The following is a 27,299-nucleotide window of genomic DNA, read 5'->3' on the forward strand; positions in this document are numbered from 1 at the left end:
ATTGAAAATAAAAACAGAAAATACAAGAAATACTCGGTAGATCAGCCAGCATCTGTGGAGGGAAGAACAGAGCTAACGTTTCAGGTTGATGATTTGCTGAATATTTCTGGTTTTTATTGTCTCTCTATGAAATAAATTATCGATTGTAAAGCTTTTTGTGGTGTCCTGGCTCTGAAAAGACACAACTCGAATTTCAAGGCGTTGCATAATGAGAACCCCCGCTGTTATCGTCCCAGACCTGACAGAATTTGCGCCGTAGGCAAACTGAGGGTGCAACTGCGATCTTATCACCCTAGTAGTGCAACATCAGAAGAATTTCTTTAAATTTACAGAAGCCTTTGTTTTTTGGCGAAGTCTTTCATCTCCAATCTTTCCCCAGTAGCAGGCAGTTGGATTTCATCTTCTTTAAGATTGATGTGGCCAGTCTCCGCCTTCCTGAAGGTCCCAACCCTTTTCAAGGTTTAAATAATCTGAGCCACCGGAGGGGAGATTCACTTGCGGTTCAATAACTGACTCTGAAAGTCGAAGTTGTTTCTCGGTCCTCTCGAGAAAAGTTGCGAATTTAACTTAAGCATTTCTAACTAATTAAGCCTTATTTTATTTCTTTGGAAAAAGAGACTTTCTAGTGAGACAGCAGAATGAAGAACACCTTGATGCGCTGGAGACTGCCTGTGATCTGTTTTATTTGGCAGTTGGCGATGATAATTCTCTTCGGCGTTTTCATAAGATATGACGAAGAATCAGACGCTCACTGGATCGAAACCAAGAAAACTCATAACATCAGCAGCGACTTGGAGAACGATTTCTACTTCAGGTACCCGAGTAAGTACTGTAACGACCCATTCCATCCCTGCCTTTTACCCAAAGGTTAAATACTCTCCAGAAAATGCTGGATCACTCACCGGGTCGGATAGCACCTGAAGGCAGAGAGAGCTGCAATGTTGGTCTTTCAGATCAGTGACCTTTCCATGAAAGCTCATTGATCTGAAACATTATCTGCTGGCTATGACCCATACCTTCACTTCAAACCTCCAGCATTGTGCTCATAATTAAATAGTTCTTAATTAAACATTCCCTCCACGCCTTGCATCTGTGCATCTAGATTAAAGTAAGCAGAACATGCCGAAAATACTCCACAGGTCAGGCAGCATTTGTAAAGCGAGGAAAGCAGTGAACCTTTCAGACTTGCTGCCTTTTAACAAAACTGCATCTCTGCATTTACCAGATATGTTTAGAGAAATCAATAAAATTTGCATATGTCAGAGTAAATACATCTTTCCAGTTCTTCTAAGCATTGACAATACTGAAATACGTGGATCAAGGAAGTAGGCAGTGTTTTCTTTATTCTGGACCAAATTGGATATATCATGATATTAAAACAATATTTAGCTTCATAGCCTCAGGCTAGAGTTGATAAGATCATAGTATAAAAGATCTCAAATCCAAAACCCTTCGCGGAACTCTGCTTCTCTTTCCATGGATCCTGCTTGACCTGCTGAGTGTTTCCAGCTTTTTCTGTTTTCATTTCAGATTTCCAGCATCTGCAGATTTTTTGCTTTTCATAAAACTGTGGAGTGGGTTAATGTTGCTGAATTCTCTAGAAAGATGCAGTTTTGATAAAAGATAGTCCGTTACAGCTGTCCATTCTTTGCTGTCTTTATTTATTTAAATCCTTTTTTTATTTCTTAAAGCGTAAAACTCTTTATTTGGTGAATTCTACTGTTAAAATGCTGATTTTTGTTAACACTGTATGTTAGTACTGTAGTGAAGTTTTTCAAACTGGAGGAGCCTTTAGCACTACCTATAACTACTGGCCTAACTTGAACAAGATCCTATTTGCTCTACCGCAGCCCCCCCCACCCCCCCCCCCCCCCCCCCCCCCCCCCCGCCCCCATCTTCAAACATGCTTGCCAAATAAATCTGGTCCCATTCTGACTAGTCTTTACTTTTACGTTCCTTGTTTTTACATCCTGACATATCTTTGCCACTCCCTCAAAAGCCTGAGGCTTAATTACCCTCTGAAATGTCTCTTCTCCAATTTTATCACCTTGCATAATGCTGAATTTCATGTCTGCATTTTGTCTGCTTTCAACCTCTGGAAATCCCTTCCTAAACCTCTTCCTTTCTTGTTTCCTTTCAGGCAATCCTTAAAATGGCCAAAACGTTTCCTTGTTTGATTTGGAATCAGTTTTTGGTTTGATGGCACACTTATACCTCATTTTTGATATATTGAAGGTGCTCTATAAATAGACAATTTTGAACAGAAGGGTGAGACATTGAAATTTCATCCTTGTGGGAATGGGAATCAATGTACGTCACTGGGCACTGGACTGAACTAGTTTGGTTCGGAATAGGAACACCAGCACTTTGGGTGAGCTGAAGTTTAAGGACCATGAAGGATGAATCAGAATCAGGTTTATTATCACTGACATACGTCATGAAATTTGTTGTTTTGTGGCAGCAGTACAGTGCAAGACATAAAGACATAATGGGATGGGAGCCTGGCCAGGAGAACATTAGAAGGAGAGAGAGACAATTACATGTTTGAGAGTACAAGGGCATTGTTATGAAGGTAGGTGGAGTCATAAGGACAGCCAGCAAAGATATGTAAAGATAACAGACAGAAAATGTGTTGTAGAGAGAGTGGGAATCAGAGCATAACAGAGGAAGTGTGACAGAGGTAAAACTAAAGAAGCTGACAGAAAGAAGAGATAGAGACAGAAGGTAACAAAGACAAAGAAAAGAACATGACAAAAAACTTGCATTAGAGAGTGACAGAGAGAGGTACTGTGATAGATAGACAAGATATCTTTATTAGTCACATATACATTGAAACAAGTAAACAGGGCACAAACAGAGAGAGCAAGAGAAATAAATATATAATTGCAAACAAGTATAGCAGACAAGAAAAAATTGAGAAATCACTAAAACTTGACAAGGAGAAGAGAGCAGCTGAATAGAGCAAAAGCTTCAGGCAAACACAGGAGCAAAGAAATATAAATACTAATACTCATCTGTGGAGTGTAACTTCAGGCTGTGTTATGCTGGTGACATAACAACAAAAAAAATGCAGGAAATACTCAGCAGGTCCGGCGGACCAATGGAGAGGCAAACAGTTAATGTTTAGGTCAATGACCTTCCATGGTATAATTGTGGCAGCTGCCCATCTGTACAATGGATCTATCTTGATTACTTGTGCACATCATGTCATCACAGATTCTATCACTCTTCATTTAATCACCTGAGAGAAAATTTTGTACTTGATACTCAAAGATGATTGCATAAGGCTCCAGGTTATTCTCAAATGTCTGCTGTGGCTTGGCGATAAAACTTCTTTTTATTTCAAAAATAAACTTTATTCATAATAAAAAATATATACAAAGAATAAACAGTGCAAAACCTTTACATACATGGTCATTACATTCAGTGGTGTTAACTTATTTTTTAACCCCACAGCACCTTTGTGACTCATGTGGACCCCTGGACTAATGCACCATTTCAATATTTGAATATCTGAGGGGCTTCCTCACCTGACTTAGCCACTCGATGTTCAGTGGTGGAAGAACACTAGACGGTGGTCTTTCCCCACTGAGACCTTGCGTAGGCTGCACTGAGCTTCAGTGTCTCCCTCAGCACATACTCCTGCAGCCCAGAATGTGCCAGTCAGCAGCATTCCCCTATGGACATCTCACAGTGCTGGGAGACCAACAAGTTTCGGGCAGACCAAAGGAGCGTCTTTCACCAAGTTGATGATCTTCCAGCAGCAGTTGATGTCTGTCTCGGTGTGTGACCTTGGGAACAGCCCGTAGATCAGAGAGTCCTCTGTCACGCAGGCTGGGGATGAACCAGGACACGGACACTTGCCTCCTTCTCCACACCCTCTTAGCAAATCCACAGTCTGCAAAGAGGTGGGTGACCATTATGCCCTCAATGCAGTCGTCCCGTGGGCAGCGGACATTGGGAGTGATATTCCGACCCTGCAGGAAGGATCTGACAGGGAGGCCCCTCTCACCGCTAGCCACTTTTAACTCTGAAGCAGAAGGCGGAGGGTGTCAGACCCATTTCAAAGTTGCAAGCACAAAATCTAAGCTTCTGGTCTCAGTGCGACAGTGAGGAAGTGCTGCATTGATAGATGTTCTGCACTTTAAATAAGATAATAAAGGGTGTTCAGGTCACTTTTTATTTTGCAACTGAAAGGTTGAGTACATTGTTTTATCTGGAACTTGCTATGTGTCACTTCAAAAGCACTCCACTGGTTGCAAAGACAACCTGGGTTTGTCAATATTTTGAAATTTCCTTCTGTGACATGTAGCTACAGACAGGCTGGGATAACAATGCTGCTCTCTGGGTGTTGCCTTTCCAGAAAATAATTTGAGTAATTTCCTTATTTTTATTGCAGGCTTTCAAGATGTTCATGTGATGATTTTCGTGGGATTTGGGTTTCTGATGACTTTCCTAAAGAGATACGGATTTGGAAGTGTCGGATTCAACTTCCTCATTGCATCCTTCAGTATCCAGTGGGCTCTGCTGATGCAAGGATGGTTTCATTCCCTAGATTATAGCGATGGAAAAATTAAAATTGGCGTGGAAAGGTGAGCCATATAATCTGAAAATCAAAAAGAACAGGCAGCATCTATGGTAAGAGAAACAGAGTTTACGTTACAGGTCAAAGACCCTTTCAGAACTCTGAAAGAGAGAAACAAGTTAGTTTTAAGTTGAGGAGAAGTTAAGGTGAGGGATGGAAAGGATAAAGAGAATATATCAGTGACAGGGTGGGGCCAGGGTTGCCCTGGGGATATGTTGTTCATGGCGCAACCAAGGGTGGCAAAGAAATGTGCTGCATCGCAAATAGCAGGTGAGGGTGTGCTAATGGAGAGGGAAGCAAAACAGAACAAAGACAGAAACTGAGCCAATACCACAAAAACAACAAAACAGATCTTTGGACAGGGGAAGAATGGACGGGAGGGTGGGTTTGCCCTTGTACACAAAGATCTGGGCAGAGGGCAGAGTTAATCAGTGGTCACATGGGACAACATGAGCATGCATTCAAACACTGCCTTTTGCAGCTTGTGCCTCACTAATTCTGGCTGAGGAAACAATGGGTGTCTGGCTCCAAAATGAGCTCAGAACTTAAAAGAGCTTCAAGGAAGTCACATATTAAGCATTACCTGTTTTCATTTCAGATTTCCATCACCCACAATATTTTACTTTTGAGGTTATCGTCTTTCTCTCTCTCTCTCTCTCTCTCTCTCTCTCTCACGTGCGCTTTCTCACTCTCTGTCTGGCTTTGATTATTCTGTTATAATTTTCATTGTTTTCACATGCAGTGAGATGAAACCACCTCACATTAAGCTGCACCTGCACTGGGTGCTGTTTATCACAGGATGCCCTTTGCACACTCTCAGTTTATCAGTATAGTTCAGGTTTGCGCCAGTTCTCTTCCCTGGTTCTCCACAGCTCCTGATGTCACTGGATCCAGGACAGCAAGCGATGTGGTAGAGAGGAAGAGCAAAGCAGAGAGGCAGAGCTCTGTAGGTGCATGAGAAATGTGAAAAGACAGACAATGAAAGCCAGAGAGAGGGAGAGAGAGAGATGTTAAGAACTTCAAAACAAAATCACAGGTGTTGGAAATCGAAACAGAAAATTCTGGAAGTGTTCAAGAGGTAGGCAGCATGCAGGAAAGAGTTTTTGTTTTAAACCTTCAAAGAAAGAGAGAAAGAGGCTGAAGTGTAGAAATGACTGTTGGCTATATTGTGTAAATTCTTGAAATTATACAGCATGGAGCCAATAGTAAATATTTTTCACAACTGGCTCAGCAATCTGCAAGACAAGCATGTAGAACTAGTAAGATGTGAATTGTGGCAATTGGCCACACATCAACAGATACCTCTGTCACAGCAGTTACAGGATTCTAATGGCAATTGTTACTTGATTCCCAATATTTTGTTGTTCTGATTCCTCTTTTCCCAGTCTGATAAATGCTGATTTCTGTGCTGCTTCGGTGCTGATTGCATTTGGAGCTGTCCTTGGAAAAGTTAGCCCTGTGCAGCTGCTAATCATGGCGCTGTTTGAAGTGACTCTATACGCAGTGAATGAATACATCATACTGAACCTTCTTGGGGTGAGTTGTCCATCATTCCTTTTCAGTGCCTAACCTTACTGTATTCTTACTTAAAGAGATTTTGATTATGGGACATAAAATTTAGGAGCCGCTAACATTCATTAGGATCAACAATCCTGAACCTTTCTGGTAGACCTGTCTCATTTACCTTTCAGAAACCCATCTCATTTAATTATACGTATTTATATTGTCTGCTACTCATCCTTCCCCATTGATTCATTGAACAAACTCATTAACTGTTAGGTGGATAGATTCCCTCTAACATCCCTGGCAGCTAATTTTTAACATTGGTTGTCTGAACTTGAGGCCTTCACTATAAGGAACAGGTTGTCTGGGTCACTATACACAATCCTTCACTTTACCAACACAACTCCTTCTGCTTCCCTAAGAAAGTGACCCCTCTTTCCTTTAAACTATCACCCAGGATAAATGGGAAAGGAAACGTAAATGGTCTCCTCCTCACCAGTTCCTCTTTAATGTCGCTTCTCCCTGAACGAGCCTCTCCTTTTACTCTGGTGTTCCCCTCTCCAACCCTTTCATTTGTGGCACTGCCTTAAAATTCCGACATCTAGCTGTGAATGAGTCACTGTTTTCTACAGCTTAAGTTGCCATTCTTGGCTCTGTTTACCTGTCTGTGCTTAGCATGCTGGCCAGCTTCAGCTTCACTGGTTCATCTCAAACCCTTGTAGTGCTCTCAATCCAAAACAAAGAAACCGCAGATGCTGGAAATCTGAAATAAAAACAGGAAATGCTAGAAAAACTTAGTAGTTCAGGCAGCAGCTGTGGAAGGAGAAACAGAGTTTAATGTTTCAAGTCTGAGACCCTTTGATGAAGGGTCCCAGACCTGAAAAGTTAACATTTCCTTTTTCCACAGATGCTGCCTGACCTGCTGAGTGTTTCCAGCATTTTCTGTTTGTGTTTTAAGTTTTATATCAACTTCCAGCCCGTTCAGCAAGGTTGCTCCTTCCCATCTCTTGAAGCATCAGACACACGCATCACTTTCTTCTTTAGCTGCTGCAAGTCTTCAGCCCCACCTTCATCGCCTTTGGGATTCATTCCTCCAGTGATCTCTTCACTACGATCAGCTTCCATCAACTGTACCCTGGGCTGCGCTCGTAGCTACCAATGGGCATCCTTCTATTCAGCAGAATGGCCAGACACAAGGCAGGCAAGGGGTAAAGGTGGGAAGGAATGGGTTCTTTCAAAGAAATGAATGTTATTTACTGAGAAATTTCTGTCTCAAAGGCCCGGGATGCTGGTGGCTCGATGGTTATCCATATGTTTGGTGGCTATTTTGGACTTGCAGTCACTCGTATTCTGTACAGGCCGAAGTTGGATCAAAGCAAGAACGAGTCCGTCTACCATTCCGACATCTTCTCCATGATTGGTGAGGGTTTCATTCTTTGGTTGTTGAGAATCCCAGGAGAAGGATCACACCCCCATCCCCCAATCCCCACCAACCAGTCCGTTGAACAGAGCGGTTTTGACTGACTGAGTTTTAAAAACCTTTTGTTCCCCAGAGGAAGGGAGGCCAGTGTGTTGCATGGAGTCCTACACGTAAGGCCCAAACAAGGAATGGGTTTGAGCTGTCAGTGGTGTGGGGAGCTAACACAAAAACAGAAAATGCTGGAAATACTCCACAGGTCAGGCTGCATCTGTGGGAAGCGAAACAGAATCAATGTTTCCAGTCTGAGTAATTCCAGCATTTTCTGTTTTGTTTTAGATTTCCAACATCTGCCATTTTTTTTGATTTCAGTGCTATGTGGAGCCTGAGTTTCTATTAAATTGGCCCCACCCATCCCTGCTTTAAACCTTCTCTGGTCTAAGGAGAACATTGGTTTCTCTGTTATCTTTAGATTTGCAGAGAAAGTACATCAGCCAGCGTTGAAGTGAGTCCACGTAGACCAGGTGACTTCCATTTCCCAAGTCTGGTTGATTGATCTGAATTGGGGTGTTACGTAGAATCTTGCTTGCAGTGAGATGTGGGGGAGTGTTTTTTGTTGTTGGAACAGCAGTCAACTGACTTACATCCTTTCTGAGAGCAAGGGAATATAGAGAAGATAACAGAGAGAATGAAACATTGTCTCTGTTTTGTACTTTATCACAATCTCTGGTTTATGAACTCAGGATTCAGAGGCTCAAACAACATTAGAACACAGAACAGGCCCTTCAGCCCACAATGTCTGTGCCGACCATGATGTCAACTTTGCCTAGAATTTCAATTGTGTACCACTTCTTTTCAGTGTTACACAACTGAAAATACATTGTGATCTATCCAGAGAGAAATGCAGCAGTGGCCACTTCCAGATTATTTCCTGACATTCCTATAATTTGAGTCGCCATGAGTCACCTTTGTGCCCTGCCACAGTTTTCACGCCAGGGCACACAGGATATTGTCACTCTCTTGTTCAAAGCTCTGGCGGACTTGCACCGTGATGTTTTGGGAGTGACCAGCATTGGGTACTCCCAGGACAACCTGGTCTTGCCAGCCCAGCGCTGGGTGGGGATGTCCGCCAGGTAAGCCATTTACTTTAATTTTTCACTCCCCATCCTCGATCTCCATCAACCACCACTCCCAGTTCCTAATCTCCTATCTGGCACCCAAGGGTTTCCTATCTGACACTTGTGGCCCCAGCCTCTGACCAACACCATTCAAACCCCCCCTCCTCTCTACCAGAGCCCAGACCCAGTTAATACTGTGGCCACCATCCATCCAGACCCCATCTCTGAATAGAGGTCTGGACAGCATATCCTTGACGATGAGAATTTGTAAAGTTTGAGTTTTGCAGAGGGAGTTGGGGTCATGGCCATGGTCTTGATGCCCGTCTCCTTCCTCCATTTAAGGAGCAATAGGATTTCCACCCACAACATGTGCATGGGGTCAGGGTATATGACAGGTTTGCTGAATAGCACTAATCTCAACCAATTCAGCACATTGCTGGTTAAGGAGAGTCCAGTGTTACATATTCAGCATCGGTGTAAGTTGGTTTTCGATTTCACACCTACACTAAACCCAGTGGTAGAATCTGAGCCAACTCCGAAGCAAAACCAGGGTGGGCACGGTAGTGTAATGGTTAGCATAACGCTATTACAGTGCCAGCGACCTGGAATCAACACCGGCTGCTGTCTGTAAAGAGCTTGTACGTTCTCCCCGTGTCTGCGTGGGTTTCCTCCGGTGCTCCGGTTTCCTCCCACATTCCACAGACGCACAGGTTAGGAAGTTGTGGGCGTGCTATGTTGGCACCGGAAGCGTGGCGACACTTGCGGGCTGCCCCCAGAACATGCTACGCAAAAGATGCGTTTCACTGTGTGTTTTGATGTACGTGCGACTAATAAAGATCTTATCTTATTTAACGTTGTTAGTCCTGTCCCAATCTCCCCCACTCTGGGAGTAGCTCACGTCTACACTCTCACTCTAGAGCTTGGGCGATGCAAAACTCTTTGACTCCAGCACCAAGCTGTATATAGAGCCTAGTTACAGAGTCATACAGCACGGAAATAGGCCCTTCAGCCCATTGAGTCCATGCCAACCATCAAGGACCCATTTACACTTACCTTTCACCCATCCCATTCCGTTTTCCCCACATTCCCATCAACTCCCCCAGGTTTTACCACTTACCCACACACTGGGGGCGATTTACAGCAGCCAATTAGCACACTATTTGAGCAATTCACAAATCAACACTGGAGTTGTTCCACTAACAGCAAGGTGGTTTGTTCAGAGCTCAGCCCAACTGATGCATCAGGAACATGACGCAGGAGGTTTCTGACTTCCAGAGCGGCGGCAATCAATGTTCCTCAAACACAATGTTATCAGCATACATACTGAACAGCTTTTCTTACTGCAGGAGCCTGACGTCTAGCTGCTGTGTCCTATTTGTTCAGCAGTTGCTATCCACAAATTCACGATAATATATTATATTGCAAAACAAGAAGATCACATTATCCATATCCAACCACACCATTGCTGAACCTGTCTAACTAATTTAACATGCCTAATTATATTATTTCTTTAATGGTCACCCCTAACTATCCCTACTACACATACTAACTGCACCTCTTTGGAAAACAGAGCACCCGGGGGAATCCCACACAGTCACAGAGAGAACGTGCAAACTCCACACAAGCAGCACCCGAGGTCAGGATTGAACCCCAGTCTCTGGCGCTGTGAGGAAGTGGCTCTACTAACTGCATCACCTGTGTTCTCCAATCTGAGGGCGCTTAGCAGAGGGGAGGAGGGATCAATAAGAACAAAAGGCAGATTGGTCGAAAGTGCAGTGGAGGAAAGAATTATGAAGCAGAGTTGGGTGGAGGAACTAGCAGGTGTTACTGTCGAATGTTCTGTGGACAGGTTTGGTAATAGAACATAGAACAGTACAACAGAGGAACAGGCCCTTCTGCCCACCATGTCTGTGCCAAACACGATGCCAAATTAAACTAAATCTCTTCTGCCTGCATATGATCCATATCCCTCCATTCCCTGCATGTTCATGTGCCTGTCTAAAAGCCCTTTGAACACCACTGTCGTCTCCGCTTCCACCACTACCTCTGGCAGCCATTTCCAGGCACCTACCGCTCTCTGTGTATAAAAAGAACTTGCCCTGCACTTGCGTAATGCTATTACGGCGCCAGCGACCCGGGTTCAATTCCGGCCGCTGTCCGTGAGGAGTATGTACGTTCTCCCCTTGTCTGCGGGGGTTTCCTCCGGGTGCTCCGGTTTCCTCCCACATTCTAAAGACATACGGGTTAGGAAGTTATGGGCGTGCTATGTTGGCACCAGAAGCGTGGCGACACTTGGGGACTGCCCCAGAACACTCTATGCAAAAGATGCATTTCACTGTGTGTTTCGATGTACACGTGACTAATAAAGATGTCTTATCTACTTTAAACTTACCCCCTCTAGTATTTCACATATCTACCCTGGGGAAAAGATTCTGTCTACCCTATCTATGCCTCTCATAATTTGGTAAACTTCCATCCGGTCTGGGAATGATTCAGTTACACAGGTTGTTTGCTCTCATTCCCCAGGCACCCTTTACCTCTGGATGTTTTGGCCCAGCTTTAATTCTGCAATTTCTAACCACGGGGACGGCCAACATCGTGGAGCCATCAACACTTATGCCTCGCTGGCTGCCTGTGTCCTCACCACCATCGCTATCTCCAGCCTCTTTGAGAAGAAAGGGAAGATCAACATGGTAGGGGGTCAGGATGAGGACACCTTGATACCTGGGGTTTAACGGACTATGTAACACTTCTAGCCTGGAGCATCCTCAGGAGAAGCTTACCGCCAAATGTGGTAAAATAACAGGATGGGGACTGAACTCCAATGTTGATTAGATGCAGACCTTTTGCCACAGGAATCTGGGATTGATTCCAAAGCAAATGAAATCTCTTTGTCAACTTGGGGAGCCCTGACGTGAAATCAGTGATAAATCAGACCATAATCAGAATGAAGTCAGTGTAAGAGGTTGGAAACATTCAGACAGGAGTAGAGATTGTTTGGTGTCAAGGGTCTGAGTTACTTGCTCCTTGTCCCAAGCCTGAAGAACACCAAACTTGTGGAGGACAGGAATCAGTTTCGAACTCAGGGTTAGGTTGGTGGAGCTTCATTGGTTCTTTAACTTTTGCTATACCTGACCTTGGCAAAGGCTAAAATAAGGGGATAAAAACAAACTCCTTAAATAGATCATGTCAGATCGATCATCCTGTTCTAACTCTGCATCACGTCCCTTTAACCACAAATCTAACCATCTCAGATTTAAAATTACCAGCTTGATAGAGCATCGATTACCATGTGTGAAAGAGAGTTCCACATGTCCACCGGTCTCTGCTTGTAGAAATGTTTCTAACTTCGTTTCAACAAAGGCCTGGCTCTAACCTTTAGAGAGCGGCCCTTGTTCCAGACTCGCCAGTGGAAATCGTCTCTCTCTCTCTGACATCACTTCCTAGTGCCTTAGACTGGGATCAAATGATCCCATAGCTGACCAGCTCACAGAAAATACAACCCCTTGGTTTGTGTGACGTCTGCAATGTAACCATTGTGTGTGAAGATAAGAGTCCAGATAAAGGTCAGCAATTGAACAGTGGCCTTCTTCACAGATCATCTCACTGCTTCTGAAGAGGGTGGTTTGTTTTTGGATTTGGGGTTAGATCAATGGAATAGACTGGATGGAGTTTTATTGCTCATTTAACTTTGATTCTTCTGGGTTCCTCCAAGTTGGCAATGATTGAAACAAAGGAAAAAGGTCAAACATTTTCTCAGGCTAAACCAAATTTTATACAGTTCCACTGTCTTTATCCAGGGGAATAGACTTGGCCCAGGAAACCTGCTCCTAATCACAATCAAGGGTATCTTCTATCAAAGTGTACACACGTGGAGACATCAGGATCGATCTCTGCACCAATGCCTCTCCAAATAGTCCACTTGAACTGCAATTGTGCCAAGAAAGTGAGATCTTGTTTGGCCGATCAGAGAGCTGGCCAGCTTTGGGTGGGACGGTGGGTGGGAAGGTGAGATGGTGAGGTTGGATCCTCCAGGAGGGTGACCTTCTTGTTCCCCTTGCCAGGTTCACGTTCAGAATGCAACACTTGCTGGCGGCGTGGCGCTGGGCACGGCCGCTGAAATGATGCTCTCTCCCTACGGATCGCTGATCGTTGGTGCCGTGACTGGAGTTATATCAACATTGGGTTTCATCTACGTCTCGGTGAGCTCAAAATAAATAGCAGCGCACACTCACTGATGGTTTTCTGCATGGATGTGTGTGTGTTGTGTTGTGTGTGGCACATGTGTGTATTGTGTTCTGCACATGTGTGTGTGTCTGTGTATGTGGTGTGTGCTATGTGGCATGTGCACACATGTGGGTATGCTCTCTGGCTTTCTGTTCCATGTCACGCCATCTGATCAGTCCATATACTTTGGGCCGGTATACTTGTATGGGTGAACTATCGCTGGGCTGTGGAGCAAGTGGGACTAGGACTAATTGGGCGACACCTTCAAAAGAGCTGGCACAGTGACAATGGGCCAAATGGCCAGCTCCTGCGCTCTACCATTCTATGACATAGCTTTGTGTTGCAGGAGAACCAGCCAATCCCCTCCATTCCCCTGGAGGAGCTGCTGGCACTCAGGTGCCCACAATGGCAGAGAGGGTGAGAGGATACGTGAGGTCTCTCTGCCTAAAGCAAGCCTCAGTCAGGACTGGCTGTGTTCAGAACCAGCCTGGACTCGAGCTCCGTTATCTCACTGACCCCACAACTGGTGTCTGCCCACTGATTAATATAAGGCTTTTGTGAGTCTCAGTGGAGCCTTTCAACAGCCACCATTGAGTAAAGTTAGACCACACACACACACACACACACACACACACACACACACACACACACACACACACACACACACACACACACACACACACACACACACACACACACACACACGCCAGGGCCTGAAGTGTATGATCACTGGCGTGGGCAGTTCTGAAACTGTTTGCTAAATAATAAACATTATTCCTGATCTTATGGTTTGATTTCTGTTTGAAGCCATTCCTGGAGAAATATCTTCATATCCAAGACACCTGTGGCATCCACAACCTACATGCGGTCCCGGGATTGATCGGAGCCATTGTGGGGGCGGTGACTGCGGCTGCTGCAACGGAAGGAGTGTACACCAAGGAGGGGTATGGTGGAGCAGGGCACGCAGCTGGAGGGAGGGTCTCGGGAAGGTTTAGAGGGACGCGGGCAAATGGGATTAGTTTAGATGGGCATCTTGGTTGGCATGGACGGGTTGGGCCGAAGGACTTATTTCCGTGCTGTATTATTCTATGACCCTGTAGAATGGTGCAAATTACACTAGTAATTACAAAAGGGGTCTTTGCCTTTCTGCTGTGGAGACAACTTAGGCAGAAAAACTTCACATTATCTTTCAACTTAACACATTGCTTACCTCTGCCTAATGGCTCTCGGATTCGCTCTCTCTCTCTCTCTCTCTCTTTCTCTCTCTCTCTCTTTCTCTCTCTCTCATACTTCTTCCTTTTATTTCAACTCTATCTCCCCTCACCTGATTACTTGCCTCCCCTCACTCACTCTCTCTACATTCTTGACCTGATTTCCTGTCCTCTCTCCCTCAATTCTTGTCCTCTCTCTTTCTCTGTGTCTTGGCCTGGTTTGGCCCACTCGTGTCTCCATTTGATGCCTGCTCACTCCCTCAGTTAGTCCTTTGTTTCTGCATTTCTGCCTTTTTGTTGCTGGTTCCCTTTCTCCCTTTGTATCTATCCATTTTTCTATTGCACCTGTCTGTCTCTCTCGATCCCTCGCCCAAAATCTCTCTCACCTTTCTCAATCTGTTTCTCCCAGTTCCTCTCCTTCATTCCCCAAACGCTCCCTGTTCTCTCTCCTCCCCACTTCTTTAGATTTGTTTTCCTCCTTTTCTCTTTCATTTCCTCTTTCTGTCCTTTCCTCTCTTTCTCTGGCTGATTTTCAATGAGCCTACCTTCAGGTCTGCCCCACCTTCAAGCTGTCTCTCCCTGTCACCTGCTTCCTCTCCCCTCTGTATAGACATCACTTTCTGAATTTGTTCATTACATTTTTCTCAACTTACTCTCTTTGATAGAGGTGTACAAGATGATAAAAGGCATAGGTCGAGTGGGCAGTCAGAGACTTTTTCCCAGGGCGACAATGACTAACACGGGGGTGGGGGGGGGAATAATTTTAAGGTGATTGGAGGAAGATATAAGGGGGATATCAGGGGTAAGTTTTTTTTACACAGAGAGTGGTGGGTGCGCGGAACGCACTGCCGGCAGAGGTTGTGGGGGCAGATACATTAGGGACATTTAAGAGACTCTTAGGTAGACACATGAATGATAGAGAAATGGAGAGCTATGTGGGAGGGAAGGGTTAGATAGATCTTAGAGCAGGATAAAATGTCATCACAACATTGTGGGCCGAAGGGCCTGTACTGTGCTGTAATGTTCTATGTACTCTCATTCTCTATCTCTTCATTTGTTCCTGCGCCCTCTATCTCTCTCTCTCTCTGCCTGTTTGTTATACTTGCTCTCCACTTTTTCTCATGGACAGCTTCTATCCCCTGTTATAAGACTATTGATTCATCCCCTAGTACGATAAGATGGACCTTTGACCTCACAATCTACCTCGTTATGAGCTTGCACCTTATTGTCAGCCTGCACTGCACTTTCTCTATAACTGTAACACTATATTCTGCATTCTTTTATTGTTTTCCCTTGTACAACCTCAATGCACTGTTGTAATGAAGTGATCGGCATGGACGGCATGCAAAACGACGTTTTCGCTGCACCCTGGTATGTGTGACAATAATAAACCAATTCACCAATTTCTGGTGCTCTCCCTCCATCTCTCTATCTCTATTTGTTGCTCTATCTCTCCACCTCTTTCTTGTATTCTCTCTATTTTGCCACCTCTTTTTCATGCTGTCTCTCTCTCTCTCTCTCCTTTAGTCTCTCTCTCCATCTTTTTCTTATCCATTTTCTCCCACACTCCTTGTGCTCTCCATCTCCGTGGCTGTGTATCTGCCTGTGTGCGCTCTCTCTCTTTGTATCTGCCTCAGTGTGTGCTCTATCTCTCTGTATCTGCCTCAGTGTGCGCTCTATCTCTCTGTATCTGCCTCAGTGTGCGCTCTCTCTCTCTGAATCACTCCTCTCTCCATCTCGGTTGGTATTTATCTTTTTCATTTTATATAATTTCATTTTCTTTCTTCCTCTCTGTCACTTCCTCTTGCTCTGCCTTTGTGACTGCTTTTATTTTTTCCCTCAAGCCTCCATACTGCCAGTGACTTCCCCACTCTCTCTCCTTCTGTGCCCCATTCACTTTTCTTTCTATATTTTGCTTCAACTCACTTTTTCTGTCTCTCTTTCTCATTCACTCTTTCTATCTGTCTGTCTGTCTGTCTCTCTCTCTCACTCACTTGAATGAAGGAAATTGGGACTAGCTGGGTGGGCACCATGGTCAGCAAGGACTCATTGGGCCAATGGGCCTGTATCTGTGCTGTATTGTTCTATGACTCTATCACTCACTCTTTCTGTCTGTCTCTCTCTCTCACTCACTGTCTCTCTCTCTCACACACACCCTCTCTCTGTCTTTTTGTCTCTATCTCTCTCACTCTTTCTGTCTCTGTCTTTCACTCACTTTCTGTCTCTCTCTCACTCACTCTTTCTGTCTGTATCTCTCTCACTCACTCTCTCTGTCTCTCTTTCACTCTCTCACTCTCTCCACCCCCATCTTTCTCTCTCCATCTCTCTTTCACACTCTGATTACCTGGATAAGTGTTGGCAAATATCTAGACACACAATTCAAGTTTGCAATGAACATAACTTCCTTTGGAATGAAATATCTCCAGACGCAGAGTGCAGCCACGGCTAATGAAAATAAAGTTTCAAAAATTTTGCCACAATTTTTCACCCTGCTCTCGAATTCACTCGGACTATCTCTGGCACCTCTCTCTCCTTCTTCATCCATCTCAGGAGATTCCTTATCCACTGACACCTTCTACAAACCCACTGACGCCCACAGCTACCTCGATTACAGCTCCTCCCACCCCTCCCAGACCCAACAAGGATAGGGTCCCCCTTGTCCTCACATTTCATCCCAGCAGCCTACGTATCCAACATATCATTCTTCGCCACATCCGCCATCTCCAATGGGACCCCATTACCATGCACATATTCCCCTCCCAACCCACTTCTGCCCTTCGCAGGGACCACTCTTCTCCGCGACTCCCTAGTCTACTCCTCCCTCCCCACCCGTCTCGCTCCCACCCCGGGGACTTTCCACTGCCCCTGCCATAGGTGCAACACCTGCCCCTACACCACCTCCATCACCTCCATCCAGGGACACAAACAGTCCTTTCAGGTGAGACAGAGATTCACCTGCACCTCCCTTACTATCATCTACTGCATTCAGTGCTCCAAGTGTGGCCCCTTCATTGGCGAGACCAAACGCAGACTAGGTGACCGTTTCGTAGAACACCTGCGCTCCGTCCGTAACTGCGATCTGCATCTCCCCGTTGCCAGTCACTTCAACTCCATCACTGATATGTCAGTCCTCGGCCTCCTCCACTGCCGGGAGAATTCCAAGAGCAAACTGGAAGAACAGCACCTCATTTTCCATCTTGGAACCTTGCAGCCTAACGGCATGAACGTTGAATTCTCCCGCTTTAAGTAATCCCCACACCCTCGCCCCCACCATGCCTCTTCTCTTCTTCCCTTTCCTAGCCTCTCTCTCTTTTTTCTACCCTTTTTTTCTCTCTCCTTACCTTTGACCCATCCCCCGGTGGATCTGCACTCCCCTCCTCCCCCGTACATGCCTATCACTATTTTTTGCCTGCATCTACCTATCACCACCTTGTGCCCACCCCGCCTCCCCTCTTTTGTCCACCTATCACTGATCTGCTTTTCTCCCCTATATATTGGGCTTCCCCTTTTCCTATCTTCGTTGACCGCCTGCTTTTCTCCACGGATGCTGCCTGCCCTGCTGAGTTCCTCCAGCATCAGCGTGCTTTTCATCTAGATTCCAGCCTCTGTAGTCCTTTGTTTCTGGAAAATAAAACATAGACTGAAGGCCAAGTTGCCCTCGGTGGTCCAGGCCACTGCTGCTAGGTGCACAACAATACATTTCTCACAAAATGACCGGTTCACCTATGCCTTCTGCACTGAACAATACCTGTCACTGGATGACTTACCACACCCATTGTGAAAGAGCAGCATACTTAACACAACATCTTCCTCAGCTTCTGCTGTGATGATTGGTCCAGCTGGTGTAATCTCCCTGACAAGAGAGCAATCATTAATTTGTGCATCCGATTGTAATCTATGACCTGATGACCTGGGCAATCTGCTTCTACCTGTTAACTCTATGCACCTTAGGGGTCCCTCACACACCTCAATGAACTCTTTACTCAGCTGCCTGTGGCTAAAGAAAACAACCCCAGCCCAGACGCTGTTCCCCGGTGAATCCTCTCTGCATCCTCTCCTGTCCCTTCGCAGCCTCCAGTGGCGCAGCCAGAAGAGCTGCTGCCTTACAGCGCCAGAGACCCGGCTTCAATTCCCACCTCCGGCGCTCCTCGTGTGGCGTTTGCACATTCTCATGGGTTTCTTCTGGGTGCTCCAGTTTCCCCCCATATCCCAAAGACCAACCTCCCCTCCATTGACTCTGTCTACACTTCCCACTGCCTCGGGAAAGCAGTCAACATAATCAAGGACCCCTCCCACCCAGGTCATTCTTTCTTCTCCCCTCTCTTGTCAGGCAGAAGATACAAAAGCTTGAAAGCACGAACCAGACTCAAGGACGGCTTCTATACCACTGCTATCAGACTCTTGACTGGATCTCTCATACGCTAAAATGAATTCTTGGTTTCCCAATCTACTTCGTTGTGGCCTTTACAGTTCAGTTGTCTACCTGCACTGCACTTTCTCTGAAGCTACTACACTATATTCTGCACTCTGTTTTCTTTTTACTACCTTGATGTACGTATGTCTGGCATGATCTGTCTGGATGGCATGCTAAACAGTGTTTTTCATTTTAAAGTGGTATATTGGTTTATTATTGTCACACATACCGAGATACAGTGAAAAACTTTGTGTGCCAAAGACTATACCATCCATACAGATCATCAGTACATTGAAGTAGCACAAGGGAAAAGCAACAGAATAAAAAATAATGCAGAATAAAGTGGTACAGTTACAGAGAAAGTGCACTGCAGGCAGACAATCAGGTGCAAGGCCATGACGAGGTAGGTTGTGCGGTCAAGAGTCCAGCTTATCGTACAAGGGGACAGTTCAATAGTCCTATAGCAGTGGGATAGAAGCTGTGCTTGAGCCTGGTGGTACGTGCTTTTAGGCTTTTGTATCTTCTGTCTGATCAGTACATGTGACAATAATAAACGGATACCAAGAGGTCAGTAGGTTAACTAGCTGCTGTAAATTGCCCATGCTGTGTAGGTGTGTAGTAGAATCTGGGGGTAGTTGATGAAAATAAAAGAAAAGGGGTTAAGATTCTGTGTGTAATAATTTGTGTAGGATTGGATAAATAGATGCTTGACATAGCGCGGACTCAGTGGGCTGAAGGGTCTACTCCTGTGACTGCGGTGAGGTGACTGGAACAGGTCACAGCAGGTTACCAGGTTGTGCTCAATGCCTTCTACACTCAGTGATGGTCCCTTTATTTCCCTCAGGCTGGTCGCTGCTTTTGGTTTCGAGGGTAGATTTGAAGGGAGAACCCCAAGTGTCCAAGGGGGGTTTCAAGCTGCTGCTCTTTGCGTCACTCTGGTCATTAGCCTGACGGGAGGAATCATTGTCGGTGAGTAGGAGAGTCCCTCCTGTTACCTGAGCACAGTCTCCACTGCTTTTTATGCAATCTTGGCGCTCTACTGATGACTGGTTAGAAATACTGCATCAATTTAATAGGAATAAAGGAAGTTCTGAACTTTCTGAGTTATAACCGGTAATGTTTATCTTTTGTTTAACATGACCTCCTGCCCTTTTCTCTCCTTGTCCTAAGATCATGGAGATTTAATTAATTTAGTGTAAGGATGATTGTAAATGGGTTCTTAATGGTCAGCATGGATGAGATGGGCTGAAGGGCCTGTTTCTGTGCTGTGTGACTCTATACCACCACCTTGTGGTAGGAAGCTATACTGCTCATTACATTAACAGCTGCTGAAGACATCAGCCAAATCTCACTTTGCAGCTCTTGATCTATATAGCTCTGTAGGTTACAAGAGTGCAGATGGTCAACCAAGCACTCTCTAAACGTGAGGAGAATTTCTGCCTTCTCATTCTTTCAGGTAGTAAGTTCAAGACCCCCACTGACCATTGGTCAAACATTTTCACTCAACCCTCCTCCAATCTTTCTACCAATTCTTCATTATTAACCACAACAATGCAATTTTCTATGGCCTAAACAAGACCAAGGAAAGGTTTTTCTTTTTAAGGTTGCTGCACCTTTAAGAAAATAGTACTGACTTGCTGAAGCCAGGGTCAGATTTAATAGACTGGACTTCGGCTGCCACCTGGTGGTGTTGCTTTGTTATTTCATTTCAATACAACAAAAACCTGGTACAAATGGGACCAAGTACAGATGTTGCAATGGTGTGTTAAAAATTGTAATTTAAGATATTTTCAGCTTGAGAAGCTATCACAGAATGTGGAAAAACGGTGTGTAAAAGTATTTGAAAGCCTTTCCAGAGTACTGGTCCTATCATCTTTGCAATAGTGCTTACTGCTTTAGTTTAAATGGGTTTAATGTTATGGGCTCAGCACACTTCCCAGCTCCACTTCCAGCTGTTTCTTCTTCTATACCAAGAAAGTTCTTTATGGATTCTCCTCCCAAACTCGTTCATTGCAGTCTTGATCACTTAAGAAGGCACTTAGAAGCTACATCAGGGAGATGGTTTAATTCATTCACAGGACTCTCTCAGATCTTCGAAGGGGAGACGTGAAGAAATGGGGATCAGCGGGACAAAAATTTCACCCAGACTAATCTTGTGAAAAATAAGAATCACTTGCTATTCAGCAAGACACAGTTTGGTCCTTTAACTTCCTATGTGAATAGTTTGCTCCTATAATGCTCTTCATCGTCACATCATCCCAGGCTACAATTCAAAATGCATCTGATCAGTGCTGTTTCCTTTCAAAGGTTTTATTCTTAAATTGCCCTTTTGGGGAGACCCATCAGATGAAAACTGCTTTGAAGATTCGGTCTACTGGGAGGTAAGTGCACGAGGCCACATAAAGTAACAGATTCCTCGCAGCTGACAACAGGAGCTGTGTCATTTTGTGCTTTCAGTGGGTCATTTCAATACTTTTGTTCCAATAAGATAGGCTTAAACTGAACACATTTAGGAGCTTTACTCTTGAATACATATGTCAGAGTTAACCAATTAATATTTTAACTAGGAATACTGTTGGTCTTCATGTTAGTTTCGTACATGAGCAGACTGAACGAGTGAATTTGCAATCTGATTTATGAACAATTTTAGATGTCAGTTCACGTTCTCGGTTTTTCTGGAAGACTGAAGGTCTTTGCTGTACACATAAATGATGACTTGTACATTTAGACTGCCCTCCTATCCTGATTCCACTTTCCCAGTACATGAGATGCTGTTAAAAATCAGGCAATTCTTGACCTCTTGACATATCGTCACTTCCACTCTTTTCACCGATAAAGAGGAGAAACTGATGGGGAGAACACATCTGCCCTCCTCGTCCACTGCAACCTTCAGTTCCTGGGGCTACACTGTTTCCCGGTTCAACGGTTTGTGCCTTAATGCAGTAAATAAGGACAAAACAATTTAGCATGTTTGCACTACCACACAGCATGATGGACAGTGGCCTCATTGTGAAGATGAGACTTTGTCTCCACAAGGACTGCGGACACTGGTGACTTCCACCAGTGTCATCATGGACAGATGCATCTGCCACAGGTAGATGATGATTAAATCTGTTTGACCCTCATGTCGGTTCTCTGATACCATGAGGAAACCCATTCAACAACATCCCACATTCTGATGTGAACTATTTAAGGCTACCCTGCTGTTGAATTTAGCACTTAAACCCCAGACACCTAAAAAGTTATCAACCTAAATGATACATTAGCTCTGGCCTTGATGGTTGGAATATCTATTGATATTTAAAACTTCTGGGTTTGTTCCCATTGTAGAAGATCTGATCTTAAAGAGAATTTGTATCCCTGTAACTAATTCCCATTCAGTAGCGTGGGAATTAAGGAAGATCATTAAGGCCAATAAATGTTTCCTGTCCCCTGCCCACAGACATTTCATGGACATTTCTCACATCTTCTGCCACAGCCCTAGGAGTCTGACATTTCTAGGATCTATATGAGGTTCAAGTGGTTGAGAGAACAATTATATCTGAGTTACAACCTTGAATCTGCAGGTGCCAGAAGAAGAAGCTCTGTACAGTGTCCATTCCTTAAACACCCCGCCCTTGAAAACAAATACCAATGGAGACAGTCAGTAATGGCACCAGGTGAGTTGTGCCTTTCTTGTGAAGTACTGCAGGTATCTGCACAGCTCTTTCTACTCATGTGGTAATGTCATTGTTACAGTATGCACTGATCAGCTGGACATTTCAGCTAATAATCCGCAAAATAATCATCCTAATTCTATAGCTTCAGAATTTGAAATAAGATATCTTTATTAGTCACATGTACATCAAAACACACAGTGAAATGCATCTTTTGAGTAGAATGTTCTAGGGGCAGCCCGCAAGTGTCACCACGCTTCCGGCGCCAACATAGCATGCCCACGACTTCCTAACCCGTATGTCTTTGGAATGTGGGAGGAAACCGGAGCACCCGGAGGAAACCCACGCAACAATTATTGGAAATCAGTAAAAAAAAAGTGCCATAAAATCCCAACTTGTACAGTAATGAAAGGAAATTTCCCATCCTTACCTTGTGTAGTCCAATGTGGAACCTGATTGTTTCTTATGTCTTCAAAGCCACTAAGAATAGCCAATAAACTCCTGCATTGCCAATAGTATGACCCAAGGGAGGTCATTTCTATCCTAGCTGTCATAGAGAAAAGAAATCCAGGGTTGCTCCTTGATGAGTGTGTGGTTATTGAGCCACTGCACTCTCTGGGATGGGGCTCCTGAGAAAGAGGGACTGATTATCACTGAGAGGGACTCAGCCTTCACACTTGGTTTAGTGTGGAGAGCACCAGGGTCTCCCTCACCCCTGCCTTTACTGGGAATACTTCCTCTTATGGAAGGGAATTGTCTTATTGTGAGGCATCAAATGGTGGCTCAGCCACTACATGAGGCTTCACGCCAAGGCATCACAGCTGAGAATCACTTTGTTAATCAGGTGTTATGGAGATGAAGTATGTTTCCAGCTTTTGCTTTTTATTTATTTTTAAAATTCGTGCTTAAGAACATAACTGAAAAGAAATCCCGAATCCTTGACAATGAGCCTTTCTGGGGTGGATGTGGACCATAAGACCATAAGATATAGGAGCAGATTAGGCCACTCGGCCCATCGAGTCTGCTCCACCAATCACGGCTGATTCTTTCTTAACCCCATTCTCCTGCCTTCTCCCCGTAACCCTTAACCCCTTCACCAATCAAGAACATATCAATCTCTGCCTTAAATACACCCAATAACTTGGCCTCCACAGCCCTCCGTGGCAATAAGTTCCACAGATTCACCACCCTCTGGCTGAAGAAATTCCTCACCATCTCATTTCTAAAGAGATGTCCCTTTATTTTGAGGCTGTGCCCTCAGAATCTAGACTATAATGTAAATAATGTAAATATTGTTTATCAGTCAGTAAAATGGACAGGATTTTAAACTCATTAATTTCTTCAAGGGAGTCTCAATTGTCCAGGCTGACTGATTATTATTATTATTAATACTGGACCCTCAAGGAGTGACAAACTCAAAAGCTTCTGTCTTCCTGCAATGTTTTAGGTTGTTGGATTAGACCACTGCAGTTTCACTAACTTGCCACAAGAGAGCACAGTTGAGCAAGCAACACCAAGTGGAACTGGACACTTGAATTTTTGTGAAAAGTTAGCAGTCAGATAAACGAGAGCGTCACCAGTTGAAGATCATGATACTCACAAAAATATTTCCATTTTTGTCTTTCCAGATGATTGTGTGTTGTGATTGACATTACCAAGAGGGCTTTTTGTTCAACCCTTCTGTGTTCTCTCCAGTACAAGCGAGAGCAACAACTTCAGTGAACTCATCCTAAAATGCACCAACTTACAAGTGAACTTTACCAAAAGGCTGGTGGTTGCTGGAGTACTCCCAGCCCCTTCTCCATCAGGGACTGGACTCTCTCCATCTCTTCAGCCTCAGTTACTGGGAATATTTGCTGTTACTGGAGGGCTTTTTCTTTGAGTGGTTTGCTTTTCCAGTGACAGCTCCATTCGTACATAGGCTGCTCGCTGCCACCAGCGGATCTCTGCCTCTTTCTTCCCCCCAAGTCCTGTCTCTTTGTTTGCCTGTGTGCCTCTCCTGAAGGTGCTGGCTCTTGCTGGGGTGGGGATAACAGTCTCTCAAGCTCCTGACAGCCAAATGTTCACACAAAGGCATGTGAGTGTTATGGATCTATATAGTGCCTTTCACCAGCTCCAGAAGCCCCAGTGGGCCTAACAACCAAAGGTTAAGTGTTTTTGCCGCTGACCAGTTTGACAAGAGGACTGAACCTGATCTAATTCTTCTTCCTAAACCACACTCAGCAAACGGGGGCTGTGTTAGGGAAGGGAAGGAGGTCTCGGGTATTACACGGGTCTCTCGCTAGTTGTCCGCACCTTCTCATGTTCAGTTCTGTCAAAGCCACCTGTGCTGTGTCTGCAGGGATGGGTACAAGCAGTAGCCGCACCCTGCTGCACACTCAGTGCTGGCTACCGAGGACAAACTTCACCCACCATTGCAACAAAAAAATCAGGTGATTGGAGATCAGAATCCTGCCCAGATTCTGGACTTAAGTCTTGCTGATAATTCCCTGCGGTCTGTCTTTAGTGAGGGAGGTCAGGGGAAGTTGAGATGGCGGAGAGGATGTGCTCAATGATGGACTGTCCGGAGGAGGAAGCTTGCCCCTTCCTGGTTCAAGCTCCTGCAGCCTGTCCTAGTGTAGGAGGGGGCTATTCTGAATGAAGCAAACTAACTTCACACCAAACGGAGATTGGAACCTGGTTTAGAGTACAACGGAAGTTTCAAGTGATGGGGACTTAAATTTCTGGGCCTCATTTCGACGTCATGACAACAGCTGACGAGAAGTGGGAGAGGTGGCTCTCGTGATGATAGGAGTGGGGTGCAGGGAATGGAAGTTTGGCTTTATCGGGGACAGACGGGTGTCCCCTGTTTCAAGTGTCACCTCCACCCCATCTCTTTCAGCCTGATGGTGTTTGCTAAACTCCCAACTCGATTGAAAAGCTGTGGACTTGTTATTGGGAGTGCTGGTTCAGCCTGTACATTGGAGGTTGGGTGGGATGTATGCCTCGCATATTGTACAGCAAGCCAAGACAATTTAGTCAGAAAACAGACTCTACTTAAAGAGCAGAGGAAACAGAAGCTGTAGCAACTTCTCACACAGAAGCAGAATAACTTCTCCAGAAAAAATGCAGCATTGAGAATAATGAGATATAAATTATGTAGAGGTCAGATACTGTGGTCACTGAGAATGACTGGCAAGGAAATGATCCGATCATTTGTGCTCTGCTGATTTACCCTGCATGCAACCAATAGAAGGGCCCAGTTGATGTGGAACCCTGATCAGATCACTGAGTTTGAGAGGCATCTCCTCTGCTGGAATGTAACGGTGTTAAACTCAGAGATTGGTGAGGACAGAGTGGGACATGGAGGCCCCACTATCTCAGCAACTCATTCACTCTAAGCAAAGGGAGCAGAACCAACTTCCACTCTTTCTGTGGTAATATCTCTGCCCTTTGTTACACATAAAACACTTCTCATGGTGATTCTTAAGGCAACAATTTTCTCAGCGTTGTTAAGGATTGTTTAATCCATCAACACTGCATGACTTAACAGATGTCTAAAGTCCACCAAACATTCACCTTTTTCATTTTTATTCATTAAATTCAGCTTAGAGTCTTAGAGTGACAGAGATACACAGCTCAGAAACAGGACCTTCAGCCCACCTAGTCCATGCTGACCATCAACCACACATTTACACTGATCCAACACTAACCTCCATTCATTCTCATCAGCTCCTCCTAGATTCTATCCCTCACCTACACCCTGGGGCCAACTTACAGTGGCCAATTCACCTACTGATCCACATGTACTTGGGTACTTTGAAGCCATCTTGAAAGAGCACGAAATAAACTATTTCTCATCTCCCCACACTCGCAATAACTGTTCTTAACAAGTTCAGAAAATCCTTATCCAACCCTTACTTGTGGGGTAAGGTGCTTTATGTCACTGCATTGTTTTCTTAAATGATCAAATTAGTTAATAAGTAAAGATCCTCGCTGTTGATATTTGACAGGTAGAACTCCCTTGGAAGACACAAGTAAGAGATTTAAAAAAAAACAAATTGAGACAGTGGTTGGAACTGGACTGTGTAGCTTCACAAGACCAACTTTGTACCTTAATTGCTCAGCTAGGCCAGTGGTTATTTTGTTTTGAGAGCTTGCATACTGCTAACGTGCCTTCTGTACAATGCACAGTGTGATATTAGTAAATGAAACAGGCCCGACCATGGTTTAATTAAATGGCTCACATTTCCTTCTGATGTAGAAGGAAGCCATTCGATCCATCGCATCCATGCTGGCTCTCAGAGCCATTCCTTTCCACCACTTCTTTTCGCAGCAGCCTCAGGAGGAAAGGTTCTGTTCACCTCCACTCAATGTGGACGAGTTGCTAAGCGGAGGTGTCTCCTTTTCCAGCTTCCACAAATCCCCGTCAACTGTCCTGAATTCTCCTACCGACCCACCTGCACCAGGGACAACTTACAGTGGCCATTTAACCTACCAACCCGCACGCCTCTGATGTGGGGGAAAACTGGAGCACCCGGGGGAAACCACTCACTCACAGGGAGAACGAGCAAACATTGGACGTCAACATCAAGGCCTGTGCGGCAGCCGCACTACCTGTTGCACCCACTGCGGCCTACTCAAGGGGCAGATGGGCCTCCTCCTACAAATGTGATTATTTCAACAAGTCTGATGACACTGAGGTACCAGAAAATGGCTAAAGTTGTATAAATAACAGTAGTAAAAATAAAACTGTGTGATTGTGCTTTTTTAGAGGTGGTAGATGGTCACCAAGACACCTATACACACAGTTCACTTGGGGAAACTGGATCTGACACCATGGCTTCTTTTCAACAGGTAAAATTATTTGTAAGGGAGGATAGGAAATTGGTATTTTCAATCCAGGAAATGTTAAAGTCCTGCTTTTCTGAAGAAAGGTGAAAGTTTCAGACCAAGAACTGCAGTAACTCTTCCAGTTATACCCAGCAGTCTTTGAGTTTTGATTAAACCATTGGGGTGAATTCTTCACTGATGGAACTGAGACACCTGTAAATTGGGTCTTTGGCGAGTGGACTAGCCTGTGTAGTCAACAGCAGAGGGTGCTGTGTCAATAAATGAGGAAATTTGCACAAAGTGTCCATTCTGCAAAAAATTCCAAATCTTCTGCTCTCTTGCTACAGTGACATTGA

At 44.8% G+C, this 27,299-nt stretch overlaps 1 protein-coding gene across 1 annotated transcript; it reads left to right on the forward strand.

The window, feature by feature from the left end:
- Positions 1-465: 465 nt before the first annotated feature.
- On the forward strand, positions 466-25,776 carry rhcgb (Rh family, C glycoprotein b). The gene is made up of 11 exons (XM_052040408.1): positions 466-822; positions 4,400-4,592; positions 5,971-6,121; positions 7,367-7,508; positions 11,150-11,316; positions 12,688-12,825; positions 13,658-13,794; positions 19,320-19,444; positions 20,783-20,856; positions 22,042-22,134; positions 23,760-25,776. Exons 1-10 carry the CDS (start codon positions 639-641, stop codon positions 22,123-22,125), a joined length of 1,395 nt encoding a protein of 464 aa, XP_051896368.1. The 5' UTR covers positions 466-638; the 3' UTR covers positions 22,126-22,134; positions 23,760-25,776.
- The last annotated feature ends 1,523 nt before the right edge of the window (positions 25,777-27,299 follow it).

This window comes from Pristis pectinata, chromosome 28, assembly GCF_009764475.1.
Source record: "Pristis pectinata isolate sPriPec2 chromosome 28, sPriPec2.1.pri, whole genome shotgun sequence".
Lineage (NCBI taxonomy): Eukaryota > Metazoa > Chordata > Chondrichthyes > Rhinopristiformes > Pristidae > Pristis > Pristis pectinata.